Below are 19,213 nucleotides of genomic sequence, written 5' to 3'. Positions count from 1 at the left end.
TAAAGAGAGCATCACTGTTGGAGTAATCCTGGGTGCCAAGGCTGATGTAGACATACCCAGATATAAGAGCTAGCTAACACAATGGCAGCTCTCTTCATGAAAAGGCAGAAAAAACAGATGTTCAAAATTCAGGCTTTTAGCCACAGCACCCCCAGATCCCCTAGCCCCCCCCCCCCTTCTAATCTCTGATACAACAGCTGGAGGAGTGTAGTGTGTACTCCCTCTCTCTCTCTCTGTATGTTTGTATGTGTGTGTGTGTGTGTGTGTGTGTGTGTGTGTGAGAGAGAGAGAGAGAGAGAGAGAGAGAGAGAGAGAGAGAGTTTTATTTCACAGCAGAGTCAGACTCAGCACAGCAGAAGAGAGGAAGAGCAATTTGTCCCTCAGCTTTGGGGTCATATTCTAATGATTTATGAAAATACACTGGTATGAATATACTGTAATAGAGCCTGGGGAGATTACAACGTATGGGAAAATCAACTTGTAAATGAGCATGTAATTACCAACGCCCTGAGAAAAAAACAATAACAAAAACAAAAAAACATTAAACAGAATTCTTAAAGCAAAGATTCGAAACCCTATGCAATGATCTTTTTATTTTTTTTGTTCTGGATCGACAAAAGACAAAGCAAGTGAATTGTCTTAGTAATGACATCTGTAATTTGATAACATTGCTTTGTAACATTTAAATTGAACCAAACACCATCAGACAAAGAATGAGAGGCTTTGATCCAGTGTGGTGGTACATTTTCTTTTAGAGCTCAAACTAGCCAGACAAAGAAATGACTGAATGTGAGAGAGGATTGCAGAGTAATTGCTCTCCAGTCAGCAGTAATAACAGTCTAACCTGACCGTAAGAGCATCTGCCAGCACCAGTTTATTAGCTCCTTCAGTCTGGATGAGAGCTCGCAATCGCTCCTACAAAGTGTGTTTGGTAATGAAAACCGGAACAATCTCTAAAACAATCCTGTACCGTATTTATTTGAACACAAATGAAACTGCATCACGTCTGTGCCACATTTCTCAGAAACATTTTAAATGTGGCTCCCACAAAATAAAAAACTCTGCCATCATGTCAGGTTTTTGTAATGCTCCAAAATTGTTCTGTAGCTTGTACCTCCCCCTGGTGTTCAACACTCTCCATAGCTACATCTTCCTCCCATGGTATTCAGACGTCAAGAAACAGGCAACTTGATAATGAAAAATTTAAATATCCTTTTAAATATCCTAAATAAAGTATCTTAAAAGAAATAAATCACTCTTCAATGGAATCTGACCCAAACTTTTTTTATTGAAGAAAGTCATAATGGGCCTCCATTTTTTTTTGTAGAAAATAAACCAATAACAATACTACAAATTATTCAACGATAACATCATTCACAGGTTTACAGTAATGTACATTTATACAAAATCCAGGGCCTCTTGTTTCAGTCACAGTGGTCAAGACCAATGGTGTGTGTGTGTGTGTGTGTATGCTGAGAGATATCCTGTAATTATAGCATACAGAGGACAACCTGTTGCAAAATTTATATAAAAAAGAGAGACGGACAGAGAGACAGAGAGAGACAGAGAGAGCAAGAGAGAGAGAAAGGGCAATGAAAGTGAACACACACAGTCTTAGACACAATGCATGTTTGACTTTTACACTACATGAACAAATAAGTATATGTACAAGCATCACTTTATATTCCATAAATTTGCAGAGGAAACTATGAGCGTATGCAGAGAGCATAATGTGTTGTGAGTTGGTGTATCTGGATTTGTTTGGATTATAGTTTAGAAGCTAACAGAGCCTGTAAACCACTTACAAATGCACTGAAAAAGAAGCAGAAGAAGTTTAATGAAACAGCTTCTTCAGTTTTCTTTTAATACAGAGACTACACAAACTGTACAAAATTATGGTAATAGAGGGTTGAGGAAATATGACGTTATAAACTCCATTGCTTTGACACCCATATAAAACACAAGCCATACATACTGTAGCACTGATCCACTCACATATTCCACATAAAGAAAAAAATATTAACAAAGACGTCCTGTACTATGGTCCTGTGAGAAAACTAACACTCTTTATTCAGCCCTAAAGTCCTCTCACACAGAAATTCTCAACAAAATTCAGCATTTCTATGACTCAAAAGTGGATTCTCATGACCTCAATGCATCAGCCGTGCAGGTTGTTCTCAGCAACATAATAACGGATGAATAATAGTTGTCGTAATACAAATGTGTACAAAACAGTTCAGATGCATAAGCAAATCAAGTCTACAGTGTAAGATAGATGAGGTAAATGGGAACATTAGGATAAAATGGCAATAATGAGACAAACTGAAGACCAAACACATAACAACAATGACCACAACTTTACCTGGTCTGTGTGGTGAACGCCCTTTGATTCTTATATGGTACAAAATGTACATGCAAGTAAGGTACACTTCCTACATGTACATTTGATGCTATAGGGTTTTACAATTTTTATGGAGTGTGCACAGCCTCAGTATGTATACAGTTTCATCATAGTGTTCAATGTCAATGCCTAAATTAAGAGGAAAATGTTTGCGGTAAACACGCAAAAGTAAAATGAAATCCCTTTTGTACAAACAAAAAAAGAGATGAGATGCAGAGTTTAACATTGGACTTGCTGACCTCTGTAGCTGGGAAATTCCCAGAAATGTCTAACATGATGCTGAACTGGAGAGGACTGGAAAGAACAATAAAGCACCTTCTGGAAAAATTAAGCAAAAACCAAAAAGTGAAAACAAGACAAGTGGCCATCATTATTCCATAGTGACAAAATTCTGAACAAACTGTGCGATAACAATTGAGTACCATACTTAATGGCTTTTGAGTTGTATTTTTAGCATGCAACCGCTCAACTCAAATTCCACGTTCTGTAAAAGCAGACATCAAATCAAAAGGAATGTATGAATTTCCTTTGCTTGGACAAACCACAATGAACAAGGTTTTTTTTTTGGATTTGTTTTTTGTTGTTGTTGTTGTTGATTCCCTTTTAAAGCTATGTTCAATGCTCACATGAGTACAGTGTATGGTCTGTGTATGAATATTTAAAGGAAGTGTAGTGAAGAGCCAATGTTGGAGGGTATAAGGCAAGAATAAAGGGGCAAGAACATCACTTCAGCTTTTGGTCCATGGCAATGATAAAACAAACAGAAACACAGCTCAGAGGGTCTCTCAGAGTACATAAGTGTTATTATCATGTGGAAGACTGGTGGATTTGCTGAGTGGAAGCACAGTCACGTTGATGGAGAATTGGTGATTGTCAAAATGTGAATAACTGTGAATACGTGTGTTTCTGTGCAGTATTTGGTATGTCTGCCTTAATAATCCTTCATAATACCGCACGGGTACCACCTCCGTAGGTAAAAGAAAATGCATGACTTTTCAGTTAATAGGCAAACTGCTTTACAGAAGTAAGAAATGGTTTTTCTGTAGAGTTATAAAAGGGTTTTAGTTTGCCATTTAAACAGCAACCATGTATGAATCTATTTATTCAGAACAAACAAAATGTTTGGTTATAGAAATGTGGCCCAAACTTTTCAAATTCTAACTGTTAAATATTTGCAGTATTATAATAGATGCAAGATAAAGCACATACGAAATATGCAGATAAACTGTGCTATACTCGACCTGTCACATGTCCATCTCAGTATTAAAAATCACAATGAGCTATAAAACACCTTATTAAAAAAAATCCAAAGTCTTCTGTAAAGTGTCTATACATCAGCCTCATTTGAGGTCATTCTTTCCTTTCATGTCCATATTCGCACTATGAGCGAATGCACATGACTGCACCTTTTATACAGGGGCTACGAGTAACGCTACTTCATGACAGGACCAAATATATGCACAGGATACTTCTAGGAGATTACAGGGAGAAAAAAAAGAAAGAACAATGAAATTTTCCGTATCGTTACACCCGATGAGAAATTCATGGCAACATTTACTCTGTCACAAAGGTGCATATATAAACGTTAAGAAAGAAAGTAATGTCAATCAACGTCAAAAAAACCCCTTTTTGTTGGTATACTTAACATTGGCATGGCAGGTTGTAACTAAGAGATGAGATCAGGATGGTAAGTGCTTTTGATATGTGCACAACAATGACATTGGTGGTATATTAACACTGGAGAGGTTGTATGTTTCGAAATACAAAATAAATACATTTTTAAAAAAATCAAATGTTAAACGAAAAATAAAAATATTCACCACAATATTCATTACATAAAAGAGCATTTTCAGCCGGTGTTTTTCACTTGTCTAATATTTATACAACCAAAGTTCTCCAAAATAGTCCTCACAGGCAAACACTGACAACTGGCGATCCAATCCTCGCATTTCTGCTTCTTCATATGTCAGCAACAGACATGTTAGGAGGTTCCTGTTTTTATTTTTTGCCTTTAATCCATTGTCCACAGCATAGACAAGAAATCATGTCTCTGCGCCTTGTTGTTAAAAATAATAGTCTTGAGGGAAGATTCATGACCATGTATTGAGATGGTGATACTAAACTCTGACTCCACTTCACTCAATTTTTAAAATTCCTAAATTACCCTTTCAAAGGGTAGCCTTACTAATATTTCAGGACAGAGTTCCCAAATTAACAAACTAAATAAGAATTTTAAGTAATTATTATTAATACTACTACTAATAATAATACTCATACTACCTCTATTACTACTACTATCTCTACTACTACGCTAATAATAATAATAATAATAATAATAATAATAATAATAACAACAACCAACAATACAAATTATTATTATTATTATTATTATTATTATTAGATGAATGACAGTGCACTGGTTCTGGGTTGTATTGTGGAGAGACAGCATTAGCCAAGTCAGACTCGGGCCTGTGTGCAGTGTGCTGGTGGTTGAGGGAACAGTGGCATGAGGAGGGCGGGACTGCAGATGAGCACTGAGCACCAGGCAGTGGACTGAGGAGTCTGAGAGGATGCCTAGACAGGGGGTTCACTATGGCCAGCCCATCCCCGTACAGCCCAGCCCTGTTCAACGTGTTTGAGGATCAAACCTCCACAGACTGGATCTGGTTCATCTGAGCTCGCATCATCTGAATACTGTTGAGTATTTTCTTCTGGTGGCCAGCAAGTGTCACTCCAATTCTAAGGATATCACTGTGAAGACAAAACAAGAACTTAACAAGACAATCTGCAGAGCATGGTTCAGTTATGAAAGTTAGGAAATTCTTACCAGGCTGGTCACAACATCCACAAAAGTATGATTAGGCTAGGAAATATGGAAAAGGATAAAGTGACAGCTAGCAGGTTGCGAAGGCAGGAGGGAAAGACTCACTCCATAGTCATTTGGGACACAGCTTCAAAGGTGCTGAAGTCTTCATTGGCAAAGTTCTCTTTATACTGGCCCATTTTGATGGCATCCAACCACTCATCCACAGTGTTAAAGCTGGAGAAGTCTGGTGTGCTACGGTCCAGCAGAGGTAGGTGTACGCTGTCAAAACAAAACACAAAGACCTTAAACTTCATGACAATTAAGCAATCTGCCACATACCCAGGATATCTTATGCAGCTATATGTGTGATACACAGGTTGAGGCTAACCTCCACACCCTAATCTCTGGATTGAGGATGAGAACTTACCCTGAAGAAAGAGGAGTGGTGGCCTTCAGGCTGTTGGGATTACGGATCATTTTATCTAAGGTGTTGACAATCTGGCTGAATTTAGGACGGTTGTTGCGGTCTTTCTGCCAGCAATCCAGCATAAGCTGGTGTAATGCATTGGGACAGTCCATAGGGGGAGGTAATCTGTAGTCCTGCTCTATAGCATTGATCACCTGAAAGGGTTGAAAAGATTTCAGAAACAGAGTGTGGGTTTATTAGTACTTTGACCCGCGGAGAAAAGGCACAAAACAATGGAAGGGCATCATCTGTATTCTTTCAGAAACTGAAAATAAAGAACTTCAACAGTTATTTCAAAACTTACAGAAAATACAGCATTTTATATCAAATAATCACTTTAATCCACATGACAGAGGATTCACTGTTTATTTGTATGGGTTTCTTTGTGTGTGATTGCAATGGAATGGTGAGCATCTGTCCACCAGGGGTCACTCTGAACTATTTGGTGGAAAGAATGAGTGTAATTTCAGCACTGTTTTACAGCAGGTATATAATAATGTGAAAGAAATGCTGTTTCATACATCTTGATTGCTCATGTCCCAGTAAGGCCTTTCCCCGTAGGACATGACTTCCCACATGACGATACCATAGCTCCAAACGTCACTGGAGGATGTAAATTTCCTGTACTGAATAGCCTCAGGGGCGGTCCATCGGATTGGAATTTTTCCTCCCTGTGAATAAATATTTGATTTATTATGGAAAGTCTAGCAAATGGATGCCATCTGGGCACATAAAATGCTGATAAATGCAACTGAGTAAGCTGTGTCAACTCCCTCCAGATAAGCCTAAGGTTTTAAAGATGGCAACTATATCTTTATAGCAAACTTTTTTCCCCTTTGCACATCAGAATGTTCCATTCAGTAATATGCACTATTCTGTAAAGTCCTGGCAGTGAAGCACTGATCTGGGCTGTACCCAAAGAGTATCAGCATCTAAGTTCAGTATATACCCCCTTTAAATGATGGAGGTTTGGAAACATTCTCACCAGGGCACTAGTATAGGTGGGATCTGACGTGTCATCCTCTAGGAAACGAGAGAGGCCAAAGTCGGACACTTTACAGACGAGGTTGCTGTTCACTAGAATGTTGCGAGCAGCCAGATCGCGGTGCACGTAGTTCATGTCACAGAGGTATTTCATTCCTGCCGCGATGCCACGTAGCATTCCCACCAACTGAATCACTGTAAACTGCCCGTCATTTTGCTAAAGCAGAAGTTAAGAAAGTTCAAATCAAAAATCAATGCACATAATGTTTTTAAGTAAAATAATTTTTTTTTTCTTTTTTTGCACTAGTCCTCTTCAGTCAAAATTACTTAAGTTTATTACACTATTAACAACTTTATTACAGGAAACTACTGAAACACATGCTGCAGTCCATAGTATAGCTGCCCGTAGTAACTTAAATGATCTGTGTAACTTCTATGAGTGGAAGGCAAAGCTGAACATAAAACTACAAATGGAGCCCTGAAGCTCAACATCTGGATTTATAAAGTCCTTCAGTCCAGCTGTGCCTGCTGTTGACAACATCTGTGCTCAGTCTAACGGGATTTGAGCCAGTACAAATGAATATTAGCAAGGCTGGGAACAACAGAGAGAGAGACTGACCACATAGGGAGTGATAAACAACTCATCAGAATAATTTACAACACTTATATTTCTACTCTCTCTATATTCCATTACATGTGTCTATATGTACATATCCTCAAAAAAGCAATACCAATAAAAAGAACATCATTAATGTAAAAAGGCAGCATATTGGCAAATTATTTCTCTGTACTTCACGTACTCTGAGGAAGGAGTCCAGTGAGCCATTCTCCATGAACTCCGTGATGATCATGACAGGGCTGGATTTGGTGACCACTCCCTCCAGGTGAATTATATTAGGGTGGTCAAACTGGCCCATGATGCTGGCCTCACTCAGGAAGTCTCGTCTTTGCTTCTCCGTGTAACCAGACTTCAGCGTTTTAATGGCCACCAGGATCTCTCTCTTCCCAGGCAGCTTCAGATTGCCGCTACATACCTCCCCAAACTCACCTAACAAACGAACGATAAAAGCATAGCTGAACAAGCAGCGTTGGACTTGTCCTGTTACATTCTGCAGTTTGTGATAATGGTACAACTATGATGACACAATACACTGGGATATATACCTGCACCAATGACTTGCTCGATCTTGACACAGGACATATCTATTTCTTTGGCAAACTCTCGCACTGCCTCATTGGGATCCTCATAGGTGAAAGGATCGATATAGATCTTCATTCCTGGAGACACTTGGAAAGACAAGCAAGAGCTATGATTGAATTCAGTAAGAAAAAAAGAACTGAGGCATTTCTTCCATTTAAAAAATTATGGACAAAATCAATTGCGAAAGGAAGGCGCAGAAAAAAGGTTGACAGATAAAGCTTAACATACATGTTTGACCCGCAGTATAAATATGATATAAATATGATATGGACCTAAGTAAATGCAGAAGACATCAGTGCAGACACATTTTTTCTAATGTAAGTCTGAAATATGATACTATGAGTAGTAGTAGTCTGCAGAGAGAAATGTACTAAATACACATATATGGGTTCTATTCCACAGACATAACCCTTTTATGTCTAGATTCCAACAGTTGTCGATAGGAGTCATGGAATGGACACTGCAAATCAAACAAGATTAGCTGGCTATGAAAAAAAAAAGACAAAACATATACGCATACTGATTTATTTGTCTGGCTGATTCAGTTGGCTGGCTATAGAGGACAGATTTCCAGATTTGCTAATGAAATTTACAAGGCGTGTTCTGCCAATACATCTCATCTCATAGGAAATTCTCTTAAGAGAATGGTCTGGAAGTGGGTGGATCAGCATGGACTGAGTAGTTACTCACTGTGGCCACTGGTGTAGTGTTGTAGTTTGTCTGTGTACTCAGAATCTGTTCTGTCACTGCCCCTCCTGTAATTAAAAAAAAAAAAAAAACACATACAATGACATAGTGGATTGGCAAAGTATAATCAAGCCTGTGTGTGTCTATCAAAAAACTGATAACTTCAGAAAAATCGGGTCTTCTTAAAGTCTTAGGGGTAGGAAATTTGTCATTTCATGTGCACACCAAGATTCAATGAATACACTGACTCACCGATTGCAGACAATAATGATCACAACCACAGCGATAAGAAAGACAACACCAGCAGCGGTGGAGCCGATGATCAGAGGCAGCTTCTCCTGGATGCTTGAGTTGTACTCCTCTATGGAGTCACAGCACAAAGCACAGAGTCAACAGCATTACAATATCCAGGGCTTAATCTCATTCAAAGACCTAGCAAATGCTTCAAAAACACATAAACTACTCTTCATAATAATTTCATAATAGTCATAATAATCAACAATTAACTGTTAATTAATTCATGAGGGTTATTAAACAACCTTCAATCCTACAACGACTTCAACTACTGCTGAACAACTTAATTGTCTTAACAATTTTATTGGCTCTCACACTCTGTGTGTTAAACACTTAAAAGGGCTTTTTGAATTCAGTAACACCACACTGAATTTCTCTCCATGAAAGAGAATGTACGATCGATAACACTTTGCTGGTTAACTGTGTTAGTGCTCATTCCTGGAGAGGGAGGAACATTGTGAGAACAGGGTTTGGGCTTTGGCTTATGTTTTTGGCTGAGGCTCTGGGAGACAGACTAATAGACCAGCTCCATCTGAATGATATCTGTGCCATTTGTGAGACTGGCAGGGGATCAGAACAATTATGTCTATGGTCACTGGATTCAACCACTGCTGACAGAGCTTTAGCCAACATATCAAGAAAAAAGAGCATGTCGTGTAATAGTTTCTGCACACAGAACTGTGTATGAGAGCCATATGACTGGGTAGGACTTCAAGATACATACTGGTCAAAGCCAATGAAAAATAGAGTGGTACAACAAAGTGTAAACAGTCTTAGATAATTCACAGATTATTCCCATACCTTCAGTCATGGTCTGGAAGTACATCTTCCCACTAAAGCGTCCAAATCCGGCCACTGTCCTGGCCCGCACCTGGAAGACGTAGATGGTCCCTGGCTTCAGGCCACGGATGACCGCTGTGTTGGTCTGACTCCTCAGGACGGAAGAATTGACTTCTGCCATGCTCTGAAGAAGCCAAAACACAAAGACCACATCATTTTTTATGTTCAGAGACCACATAGCTGACGCATCAATAATGGTTACATTTTGTGTCGTTTTCAAGGCACACATTCATGAGTCCTCACACTTATCTTTACTGATTATCTGATTAAGGGTGTTCACAGGTTCTCTAAAAAGCATTACACAACGCTTCGACAGAAATCATGTGGGTTGTATGTCAATATAACAACAATTAAAATGCTACAGCCTTTTCAAAGAACACCAAGAAATCCAATATAGTCTCTGAACTGATGTCATCTTTTATTACCTTTTCATAATACCGGAGCTCATAGTCAAGAATAACTCCATTGGGTTGGTCTGGCTGGGACCAGGACAGAGTGATGCTGTCCACACTCCGACTGACCTGGTGTATGATGGACACTACAGATGGAGCTGAGAGAGAGGGAGAGAGAGGATGGAGGGGCTTATATAGTGCAGAACAGTAGTTTGCACAAGTCTTACGTCTTTAATAAGTTCAGCTGAGGAAATTCCATTACACAACACAAAGTGAACTGTACAAAAAGCACAGTACCTAGTATCTGATTTCAAATACATAAAGGACTTTCACTGTTTTATGAGTGTTTCTAAATGGGAAGAAGGTCAAATGTAAGAACCAGCCACTGTTAATGGTTATAAATTCATAACATTGTTGCTCAACATGTGACTGTTACAGACTCCCTCTTTACTCAGTGAAAATCATTTGAGAACTGTGGCCTCATTCTGCACCGCCGTGAACTTAATTGCCATTCATAAAGTACCCATGGATCAGTCACTATATCCATACAAACAGTCAGCACTGGACAGAAATGCAGAGAGGTTCAGTAGGCAAAGATATAGCTAGCTAGCTTCTGAGCAGCACACATAGCTGCTTGGCAGTAGTACTATGTGGTGTATGAAGGAATTTGCCATAAAAAAGTAAAATTATTTTTTTCCCACTGTGGAAAACACAAGCACTAGACAACTATGTTGGGCTTCATTGCTTTTCATTGGCTCACCAGAGTCCACTGAGTTCAAAACTTAAGTAATGTAAATGTGACGTAGTAGGTTTTTTGACTATAAAGTCTGAAGCATGACTGAGCAAATCAAATTCAGTCTGAGCCTGTCTGCATGATTAAGACATATAGCATCTAATACTATCAGCAATAGGCAACAAAGCACACAAGTGTTTCCTCTGGATTGACTGATTATATTTCCATTGAGGGATAAGCCAAAACTGAGTAAACTCAACATATCTGATAATACATATCAAATAACACTAATCTGCTGCCTCAACTCATTTCTAACACGATAATGTGAAAAATTGCTTGGGCAATAAAAGACATCTATTTCCACATTCTGTTGCTGATTAAGAGTATTACAGTTCCTGGCACTTATACAATCACTCCGATTGCTATTAAGTAAATAATATTTATTGATAGCTTGAGGTGGATGGTGTAAAGCACTTTGGCACAGCCTGATTACTTCGAGAGTTACTGGCCCCAGGTTGTTAAAAACCTTCTTGCCTCTGCTGTTCCTGAACAGAGCGGAAGAATATTAAACACTCAAGAGTGTATAAAACTGGATTGCCAAGTATCTTTCTCTGTTTAGTTTAGTCATCAGCATAAAATATTGGCACTCTCACTCAGTTTATTTCCACTGACTCATTTTGAAGACTTCGCTTAAGTGTTGGATTTTGAGTCGATAGGCTAGAAAGACAAGAATTTTATATACTGAAATCAACTGTATATTTTGGTGAGCTTTAACACAACGTAAGTCTTAGCTTTGATTGGATTGTCTCTGTTCAACAGAGGATGAGACCTGCATTTTCCAGGGACTCTTAAAAGTATTCAAAAATATTTCCTGATACTGTCATAACATAATTTCCCACATCAACTGTAAAATGATTCAAGCGTCATTACCAACTGTTGCTGTCTGGCCTTGCCCCGTGATTTGTAAATGAACTACATCTTTTTCCTGTTCTGAGTTAAACTGAGGATATGTTTATGAGACCTGTTTGAAAACGCGATAAACACTATCAGTGAGAATTACGTTGTGTTTAGAATTTGGTTGAGCGCAATTACATTATAATGTAAACTTCATCGCTATGTCAAAATAGGGTCTCAGCAAATATCTATCCAACATATATTTATTCAATGGCAAAATAATTTGTATGGTAGAATCCAGTAACAAACCAGTGAAATAATGTGCTGAATGTCTGGCAGTTTGACGGCGTCTATGAGACGACCAGCAGTTATAGGTGTTGAGAAGACTCAAGGCAGAACTAGTATTAGAATCAGTCACAGGTATGATGCTATGAACAAAAAGACCGTATCCATATTTTTTTTTTTAAAAAAAGCGCCTTCTGATCTGGTGAAAAGATCATTTTTCTACACATACTGCGGTGAGCCATGATATCTTATTCATGTCCTCTCTCTTCCGGACTTAAATCCAGGGAAATTCATGAGAAAAATAACCACTGGTCCAACAGTGAAAAACACATATTCCTCTGTTTTTTTGTTTCTGTGGTATAGTGTAAAAGAATCATATGAGTCAGTTATGAGTGTTTCCATCTGCAGAGGATTTGAGGATAATTGTTTCCTTTGAAAAGAATTTCCACTTTGATAAATTACAAGGTAATATCTGAGCAAATCAAGCTTTAAACCATTAGACATGAACATTGATGTGCATTCTTAAACACCATATAACTGCTCCAAAATGGGCACATCTGAGGTTTTTTTAATGCTATTTCAGAGGTAATATCAATTTTATATGTGCACATTTTAATAACTTCTAAGAAATTTCTGACTGAGGCTTAAGACTGGCGTCTTGAGAGACATATTTGAAATTCTAAGCTGATTCACTGAAATTCTCAAATGCTAATGTAACTCCTGCTGCTTTTAGTTAATTCATGAACTTTTTTAGCTCTTCCCAGTCCTTTACAAATTACATACTCTCTGAATACTAAACCGAGCACTGCATTTCTAAAGACTGAAATTGGTAATACATCCCTTAGCAAAGAGAGAGAGAGAGAGAGTGTGTTTGGTTAGGACCAATCCAGTTAATAAATTCCTCAACAGGGAAAGTGGAAGTTTACTTTTCCTCTGTGCCCTGTTTTCTGGTGCCCAGATGGCTGACTGACCAGAGGGTTTGGGATATAGCCCTCAATACTAGCTCCAGGGGCAGTGGCAGGGAGAGGAGCAATTTTGTCTCTTCACAGCACCAGTCAGGCAATAATGAGGACCGACAGGCACACCGGTAGAGTCAGAGCCGCCGGTGCCAGGTCCAGCGAGTTCAGAGCAGTCCTGCCAGGGGCAGACCTCTCATTAAAATGCTCTATTAAACTCTGCAGTGGTCCTTTGATCTAACTCTTTTTACAGACTTTCTTTTTATTATTATTTTCCGAAATGCCCCATACCGTGTAATATTATCTGAACAGTAAGTGTTTCTATTCTTTTCCCAGGGATACAGGAAAAACTGTCACACATATGAAACAACCTTAAAAAAACATGCCGTTTCAACTGTTCACTGATCAATACTTCATTAAGCGCAAATTAGCTGGATGAGAGAAAGCAAAAAAGAGATGAGAGACATCTTGGAGGCATGCAAGCCATGATAAAAGACTCAATCAACTCAATCAATCAACTTCATGCTGGAGGACCAGTCCAGCTACGCCTCCTGCACCTGCCATACAAATGAGCTGCCTGCTGTGCTCTAAGCAGTGGCTGAGTATTATCAAGGCACAATATCCACTCTTAACTGGTATAAAGACCCTTACCCGCCTGGTTGGTGGTAATGTTGACCGAGGAAAACTGAGGTGAGTAAGGGCTCTGGTCAGAAACTCCATTAACGGCCTGGATCTCGAAGGTGTACTGTGTGTGTGCCAGCAGGTCGCTGATGTGAACCTTGGGTTCGGTGAGGCCCAGTTGCCGTGGCACAAACTGGACATTGTCCCCACAGCGCGTGCAGGCTCCACGTCCTGACCCACAGCTCTTACAGATGATGTTATAGACCACGTCCTCCCTGCCTCCGCTGTCCCTTGGGGCTGTCCACTCCAGCCTCAGAGATGTCTCATTCACAATGGAGATCACATTCTGAGGTGCGGAGGGTACCGCTGCACAACACACAACAAACAACCTCATGAGAAAATGTAAGACAACAAAAAAATTCCATTTAGACAACGGGCTGAAAAAATGGAAATGGAAATGACCTGAGGTGCAACAGTTATTTAAATTGAGTTTACAACATGTAAAGATTTTTTTCCTCCTGAAGCAAACCTGAAGAGTTGGCTACTATGATGCATGGTGCCATAAAATGCCATCTAAAACTCTTAAGATGTCCAGGAACTTAACATCAAACCAAAAGGACACAATAAAAGACTATAACCTAAGCATGTGAATTATCTCTACATTTTCTCCCTCCCACCTTGGATCTACAAGTGATTACTTGAACAAACAATGAATGGTCTTCCTCTAGTCTTCACAAATGACGTTTTACTTATGCATGCAGTAGTTAGTTTTTCTTCTTCAGCAGAATTTGGATCAAAGGCTTTCAAACAATTCAGGTTAAATTATTAATTCTTTAAAGGAAAATGTGATGAAAAGAGTTGGGATGTATTATAATGCAAAACAACGCTTAAAGAAAGTATTCACCCTTTTCTTCATCATGAATATGGTGAACCGGTTCAGATTAACGATTGTTTCCCCCAAAAAAGGATGGAATTATGCAAATCTTTTGGAGCTGCTCTTTCTTCGGGCTCCTTTTTTATTGTGCTACACCAATGGAATAACAATCTCTTCCAGAGACCTCCCGGTCAGCTAACACCTTGAAAAGGACAACCCCATCTAAAGATGAAATGCGACGTTCCTCTACATGCTTAGACATGTGTAATGTGAATTACTTTAGTGTAAAATTCAGAATGAAAAGGCTTATCTTCAGGAGGCTTCAAATGTGGTAACAACTGAAACAGAGCTGTTTGTCGTTAGTATCGTAATGAGGTGTTGCTCTTGTCTTTGGACTGGAGTCTGGTGGAGAGTTTGGCATATGGAAGAGTAAGAACACGTACTGGTGCAGGGCATCTGAACAGGATCAGAGTCTGTTCGGTAGTAGCCATTGCGGCAGACGCAGTTGATAGCACCCTCATTGGTGGTGCGGCTGTTGATTGGACACTGAAGACACGTCTGGTCACCTTGGGATGGTTTGAAGTACCCAGAGAGACAAGCTGCATTGGAAAAAAGCAGAGAAAATATTGATATTGTGAATAAACCTGATCAACGTCTCTTGAGTTCAGAGGTGGCTTAAAGAAAGCCTACTTAAATCAATCGCCTTTGCTTCCCACTGAAGTAACCAGCAAAGTCTGGACATGATTCCTATTCTCCCAGAATAAGCTATGGTCTGGTACCAATTTAGAGACAGAGATGAACAACATAACTGCACGGAATAATGTCTGAACATCATCTCATATCTAAAAAGCAACATTTTCATATGGTGCTTCTATCCAGAATTTCAAAGGAGTGCAAGAGCTCAAAGACGCGGCAGTTGCATTTTGGATGGGCCTCCAGTTCTTTTGGGCAGTTGAGTCTCTTGCTGTTTGTCTTTTGTCTGTCACACAAAAAGCAGAGAACCACTCAGAAATATCTGTGCAATACATTGAAAATATTCAGGCACATTCTAACAGAGCTGGTGCCGCTGTTCAGATGTGTCCTCAGCTCAGTTATCTTTCAAAAAACATTTCCAAGAATATGAGAACTCACTACTCCGACTCTCCATTTCAAAGTGTTTCTCTCTTCACTCATGCTGTTAATCTCATTGAATAAAGACATATGATTAGTTTGCAACATTTCCAGTGAAAAGCTACACAGAAAATAAGCTGTAAAGTCTCCATGGTTTAAAACCACTCAGCTCAGAGATGAGAGGTGCAGCACAGCAGGCAAAATGCGACATTGTCATGATGATGTTTTGATGACTTTGAAGAGAGCTTTCCTATCTTTCCTACAGCTGGACAGATATTATTTCTTATCCTCTTATCACATTACACTCTAGAGCTCACAGCCGCTAACCCCATCCAAAAATATACACATACTCTTTCCCTCATTAAAGTGGTGCTAAGACAGTATGGATGCAGATAACAAACTGTGCCCTGGACAACACAACACTGCCTTGGGTAAAGACGCCTATGTTTAAAACTTGCAAAATTACTTCTAAATGAGGGGCAAATCATATTAAACATTTTTTCAGCATTTTTGCCCAAATCCTCACTTGCTAAAAACATTACGAGTGAATGTGGTATAATATATCCCATACATTATTTTGATTTAGCAAAATATCCCATCATTTCTCTGACAGTCCAGTATTGTTGTTGGCAAGATCTCTCAGTATATTCTTAGTGACAGGCAATTCAAAATGTGCTGAAAGGAATGCAAGGTACTTATCATCTCACTTTTCTATGAATTTAAACCCTGAAGGTGGTGTTGGTTACAGTTGAAAGGGACTGGTGTGAATGGCTGAACCATGGGCCCACTGGACAGGAATTAAACGGTTCTGGTTCCACAGAGAAACAAAAGATGAGTGTGTGGAGAGAAAAAAAAAGTAGAGCAATATCCTGATTTTATTTAAGCTAAGTACCAAATTGCATTTTTGGACTGTTAAAATCGTGTGGGCGCTAATGACACAGTAGAAAATGGTCTCATAACATTCCTGATGCTCTAAATTCAGTCAGGCTGTTTATATTAAATGTTTCTTCTGGACAGCTACGGAAATAAAAGTAGTCTGCTAAAATGAAGGAATACATTAAAGAAACCACAATTAATTCCTTATTACTTTTACATGACACCCTACTCTTAAAGGAAGACATTAACTTGTCTTACTCTTTCATTTCAATCAAGCAACTTTAATTATGTCTCGGTCTCTACAACACTTTTTATATTACTGATGGAGTCTATACTAAATGTAATGCCACTGACTTTCAGTGCAATTCAGAACATTACCATTCTCTCATCATTACTGAGAACATACAAAATGAATGGCAGTCAAATAACTGTAGGTTGCCAGAGTAAATATAAACAAGTAACTGGCCGGGGCTACAGTGGACTCCTGGCCTCTAATCTTGCTTAACTCATAAAAGTTTAATCAATCACTAAGGAAACTGAATTGAAATTACTGTATATGGAACCACGCGGACATACTCTGCCACTTTACAACGTTGCTGTTTTGCAAAAACACTCTGAACACTGAGACTGGGCTAACACAGTGTGAGACAGGGAGGATATTAAATCCACAGGAGAGTTATAAGTTCCCCACATTTCATTTGCTTCATCAGACAATGCCACGGCAGACATCAGAGGCTCTTTCCAAAGCAGGGACCAATTATGTAAGATATTGATCTCACTTATGTCCCATACAATAGATCTAACTTGACGACAAGCCTCACAGAGCTAATGTGGGATTTGCTTGTGCCCCCCCCCCCCCTTCCTCCCCAATCCCCCCATCCTCCAACCCCGCTTCTTGGCCCACTTGAGCATGAACCCACAGATGTCTGGGTAACCTTCCTTGGCATCCCTGTCTGTAAGGGAAACATTAATATCCATTAGAGGTGGCCTGTCAACCCTCTCTGCTTATCCATGGATTAGCACAGTCAGGTTCACTTGTCTAACAGGGGCAAAGGCAAGTCCCATGTTGCTCATGTGTGCTGTGCTGCCATTCAAACTGTCATCGGGGTGAATATGGGAGTTCTGCCTGTCTGTAACGAATAAGGCAGTATTAGAGTGGAACGCTCCATGAGGCATCATCCAAACCCACAAAAAACGTATGTCATGACATTCCAAGACCTTGACTCAAGCCTTGCCTTTCAGTTTAAAGTGTAATACTAACACATGACCAAGAAGCATCACCTTATAAAACAGAATTAATGAAGAAACTCTTAGCTAATAAAATAAGTGTAATTTTTTTTTAGATCTTTGCCAAAATGTCTTTACTCGATGACAATAATGGTCCGACTGGGATAAACCATTAAGGTTAAGTATTACACATGTCACTGAGTTGAATCTAGTGATCCATCAGTGAGAGTGAAGAATGGTCAGGCCTACTGAGACATGCTCAGGGATTTGCTGTTTTTGCTTTGCTTATGTCAATATCAATCAATAATCATGTGAAAGGTAAAAATGAACATATCTAAAGGTATCCATCTAGAGTGCTATAATACTCTAGGCCTCATGAAGGCTCAGAGTGATATATTGTAGCTGTACAACTGGGATGTTTTCATAGCCTTGTGGTAAACATCCACATATCTGCCTCTCAGGATATCAGTTGGTCTCAGTACTCACACAGTAACACCTATATCATACTCTAATGAAAACAATACCTATTTCTCAATGAGTTCTGCCTCTAAAAAATCATGAGAACACTACATGGTTTAATTAAGATTACTATTAATGTTAAATTAAGAAATGAAAAATTGAGAGGAAAAGACTTGCTTAATTTCCCTTTTAGACTGAGGCTAGGCCTTCATGCATACACTAGTATGTGAACTGAAAAGTCCTGAGCCCAACGTAATATGCATTCAGAACAAAGCAGGTGAGCTTTAAAACAAAGATTCACCAACACAGGGCCTATTGAGAGGGGCAGCCCTGTGAGGTCCAAAGCAGGCTCCATAGGGCAGAATACAAAGATAAAGATTCTAAATGACAGAAGCATAATAGGGGTTGGTGGGGGACAGAGGGACATCGGAACAGGGAACAGCTGGTACTCACAACCAAATCCATGGCTTTGAATCAAACCAACAGAGACCTACAAAGTGACAGGGGTGTGAATATCATGCACAGTAAACTGTAATCCATGAGTTTTATCACAGTTCCATGACTGCTGTAAACAGCTGATTGACAGTGATTGCAGATGGCACCACTGGGATGACACAGGACAGAAGAAAATCAATGTGATTTTTAGGTGGAGCACACACTGGAAACATATTGATCTGACCTGACCTCTTGTGATACACAGTGTAACAGATCCCCCTCATCACAAAAGTGTGTGAACATCTGCAGTTCTAAAAATAACCTTTGTGTGGTTGGTTTTGTAGTTGGACTCTCTTGGAAACTGTGCTTTGAGAGTATAGATTCACCATAGTTTTCACTACAGATTCTTTCACACATAGACTGATAAGTTTGTGTGTGTGTGTGTGTGTGTGTGTGTGTGTTGGCTAGATTATGTGTCAGGTTCACATGATGATTGCCACATTAATCTGTTTGATTCTTTTAGCCCCTCGTGGAGCGTCAGACGTGCCCACACAGACAGACAGGGTGGACTGGCACTCGTGGTTTTCTCGAGTAGGCAGGCTGAGCAACAGGGGTCTGAACCGCAGCCACGACACACAAGTTGCTATGGACAACGTGCTTTAGATGGCCTGT

At 39.5% G+C, this 19,213-nt stretch overlaps 1 protein-coding gene across 2 annotated transcripts in view; it reads right to left on the bottom strand.

Annotated features, from left to right (window-relative positions):
- Nucleotides 1–5,043: 5,043 nt before the first annotated feature.
- The window catches only part of ephb2a (eph receptor B2a), a 32,908-nt gene continuing 18,738 nt past the window's right edge, over nucleotides 5,044–19,213 (bottom strand). Inside the window, exons 4-16 of one of the 2 annotated variants that reach the window (XM_030769807.1) lie at nucleotides 14,878–15,033; nucleotides 13,591–13,926; nucleotides 10,105–10,229; nucleotides 9,641–9,803; nucleotides 8,798–8,906; nucleotides 8,549–8,613; nucleotides 7,822–7,947; nucleotides 7,458–7,705; nucleotides 6,659–6,874; nucleotides 6,195–6,344; nucleotides 5,635–5,828; nucleotides 5,331–5,486; nucleotides 5,044–5,152 (exon numbers count right to left, since the gene is read on the bottom strand). In XM_030769807.1, coding sequence (XP_030625667.1) covers nucleotides 5,044–5,152; nucleotides 5,331–5,486; nucleotides 5,635–5,828; nucleotides 6,195–6,344; nucleotides 6,659–6,874; nucleotides 7,458–7,705; nucleotides 7,822–7,947; nucleotides 8,549–8,613; nucleotides 8,798–8,906; nucleotides 9,641–9,803; nucleotides 10,105–10,229; nucleotides 13,591–13,926; nucleotides 14,878–15,033 — 2,153 coding nt within the window. The remainder of the gene's footprint in view (nucleotides 5,153–5,330; nucleotides 5,487–5,634; nucleotides 5,829–6,194; nucleotides 6,345–6,658; nucleotides 6,875–7,457; nucleotides 7,706–7,821; nucleotides 7,948–8,548; nucleotides 8,614–8,797; nucleotides 8,907–9,640; nucleotides 9,804–10,104; nucleotides 10,230–13,590; nucleotides 13,927–14,877; nucleotides 15,034–19,213) is intronic. The other variant, XM_030769808.1, reaches the window with a different exon arrangement.

The sequence above is a fragment of the Chanos chanos genome, chromosome 3 (genome assembly GCF_902362185.1).
Source record: "Chanos chanos chromosome 3, fChaCha1.1, whole genome shotgun sequence".
In the NCBI taxonomy this organism is placed as follows: domain Eukaryota; kingdom Metazoa; phylum Chordata; class Actinopteri; order Gonorynchiformes; family Chanidae; genus Chanos; species Chanos chanos.
The sequence above is the reverse complement of the archived record's forward strand: the minus strand, read 5'-3'. Positions and strand labels throughout refer to the sequence as shown.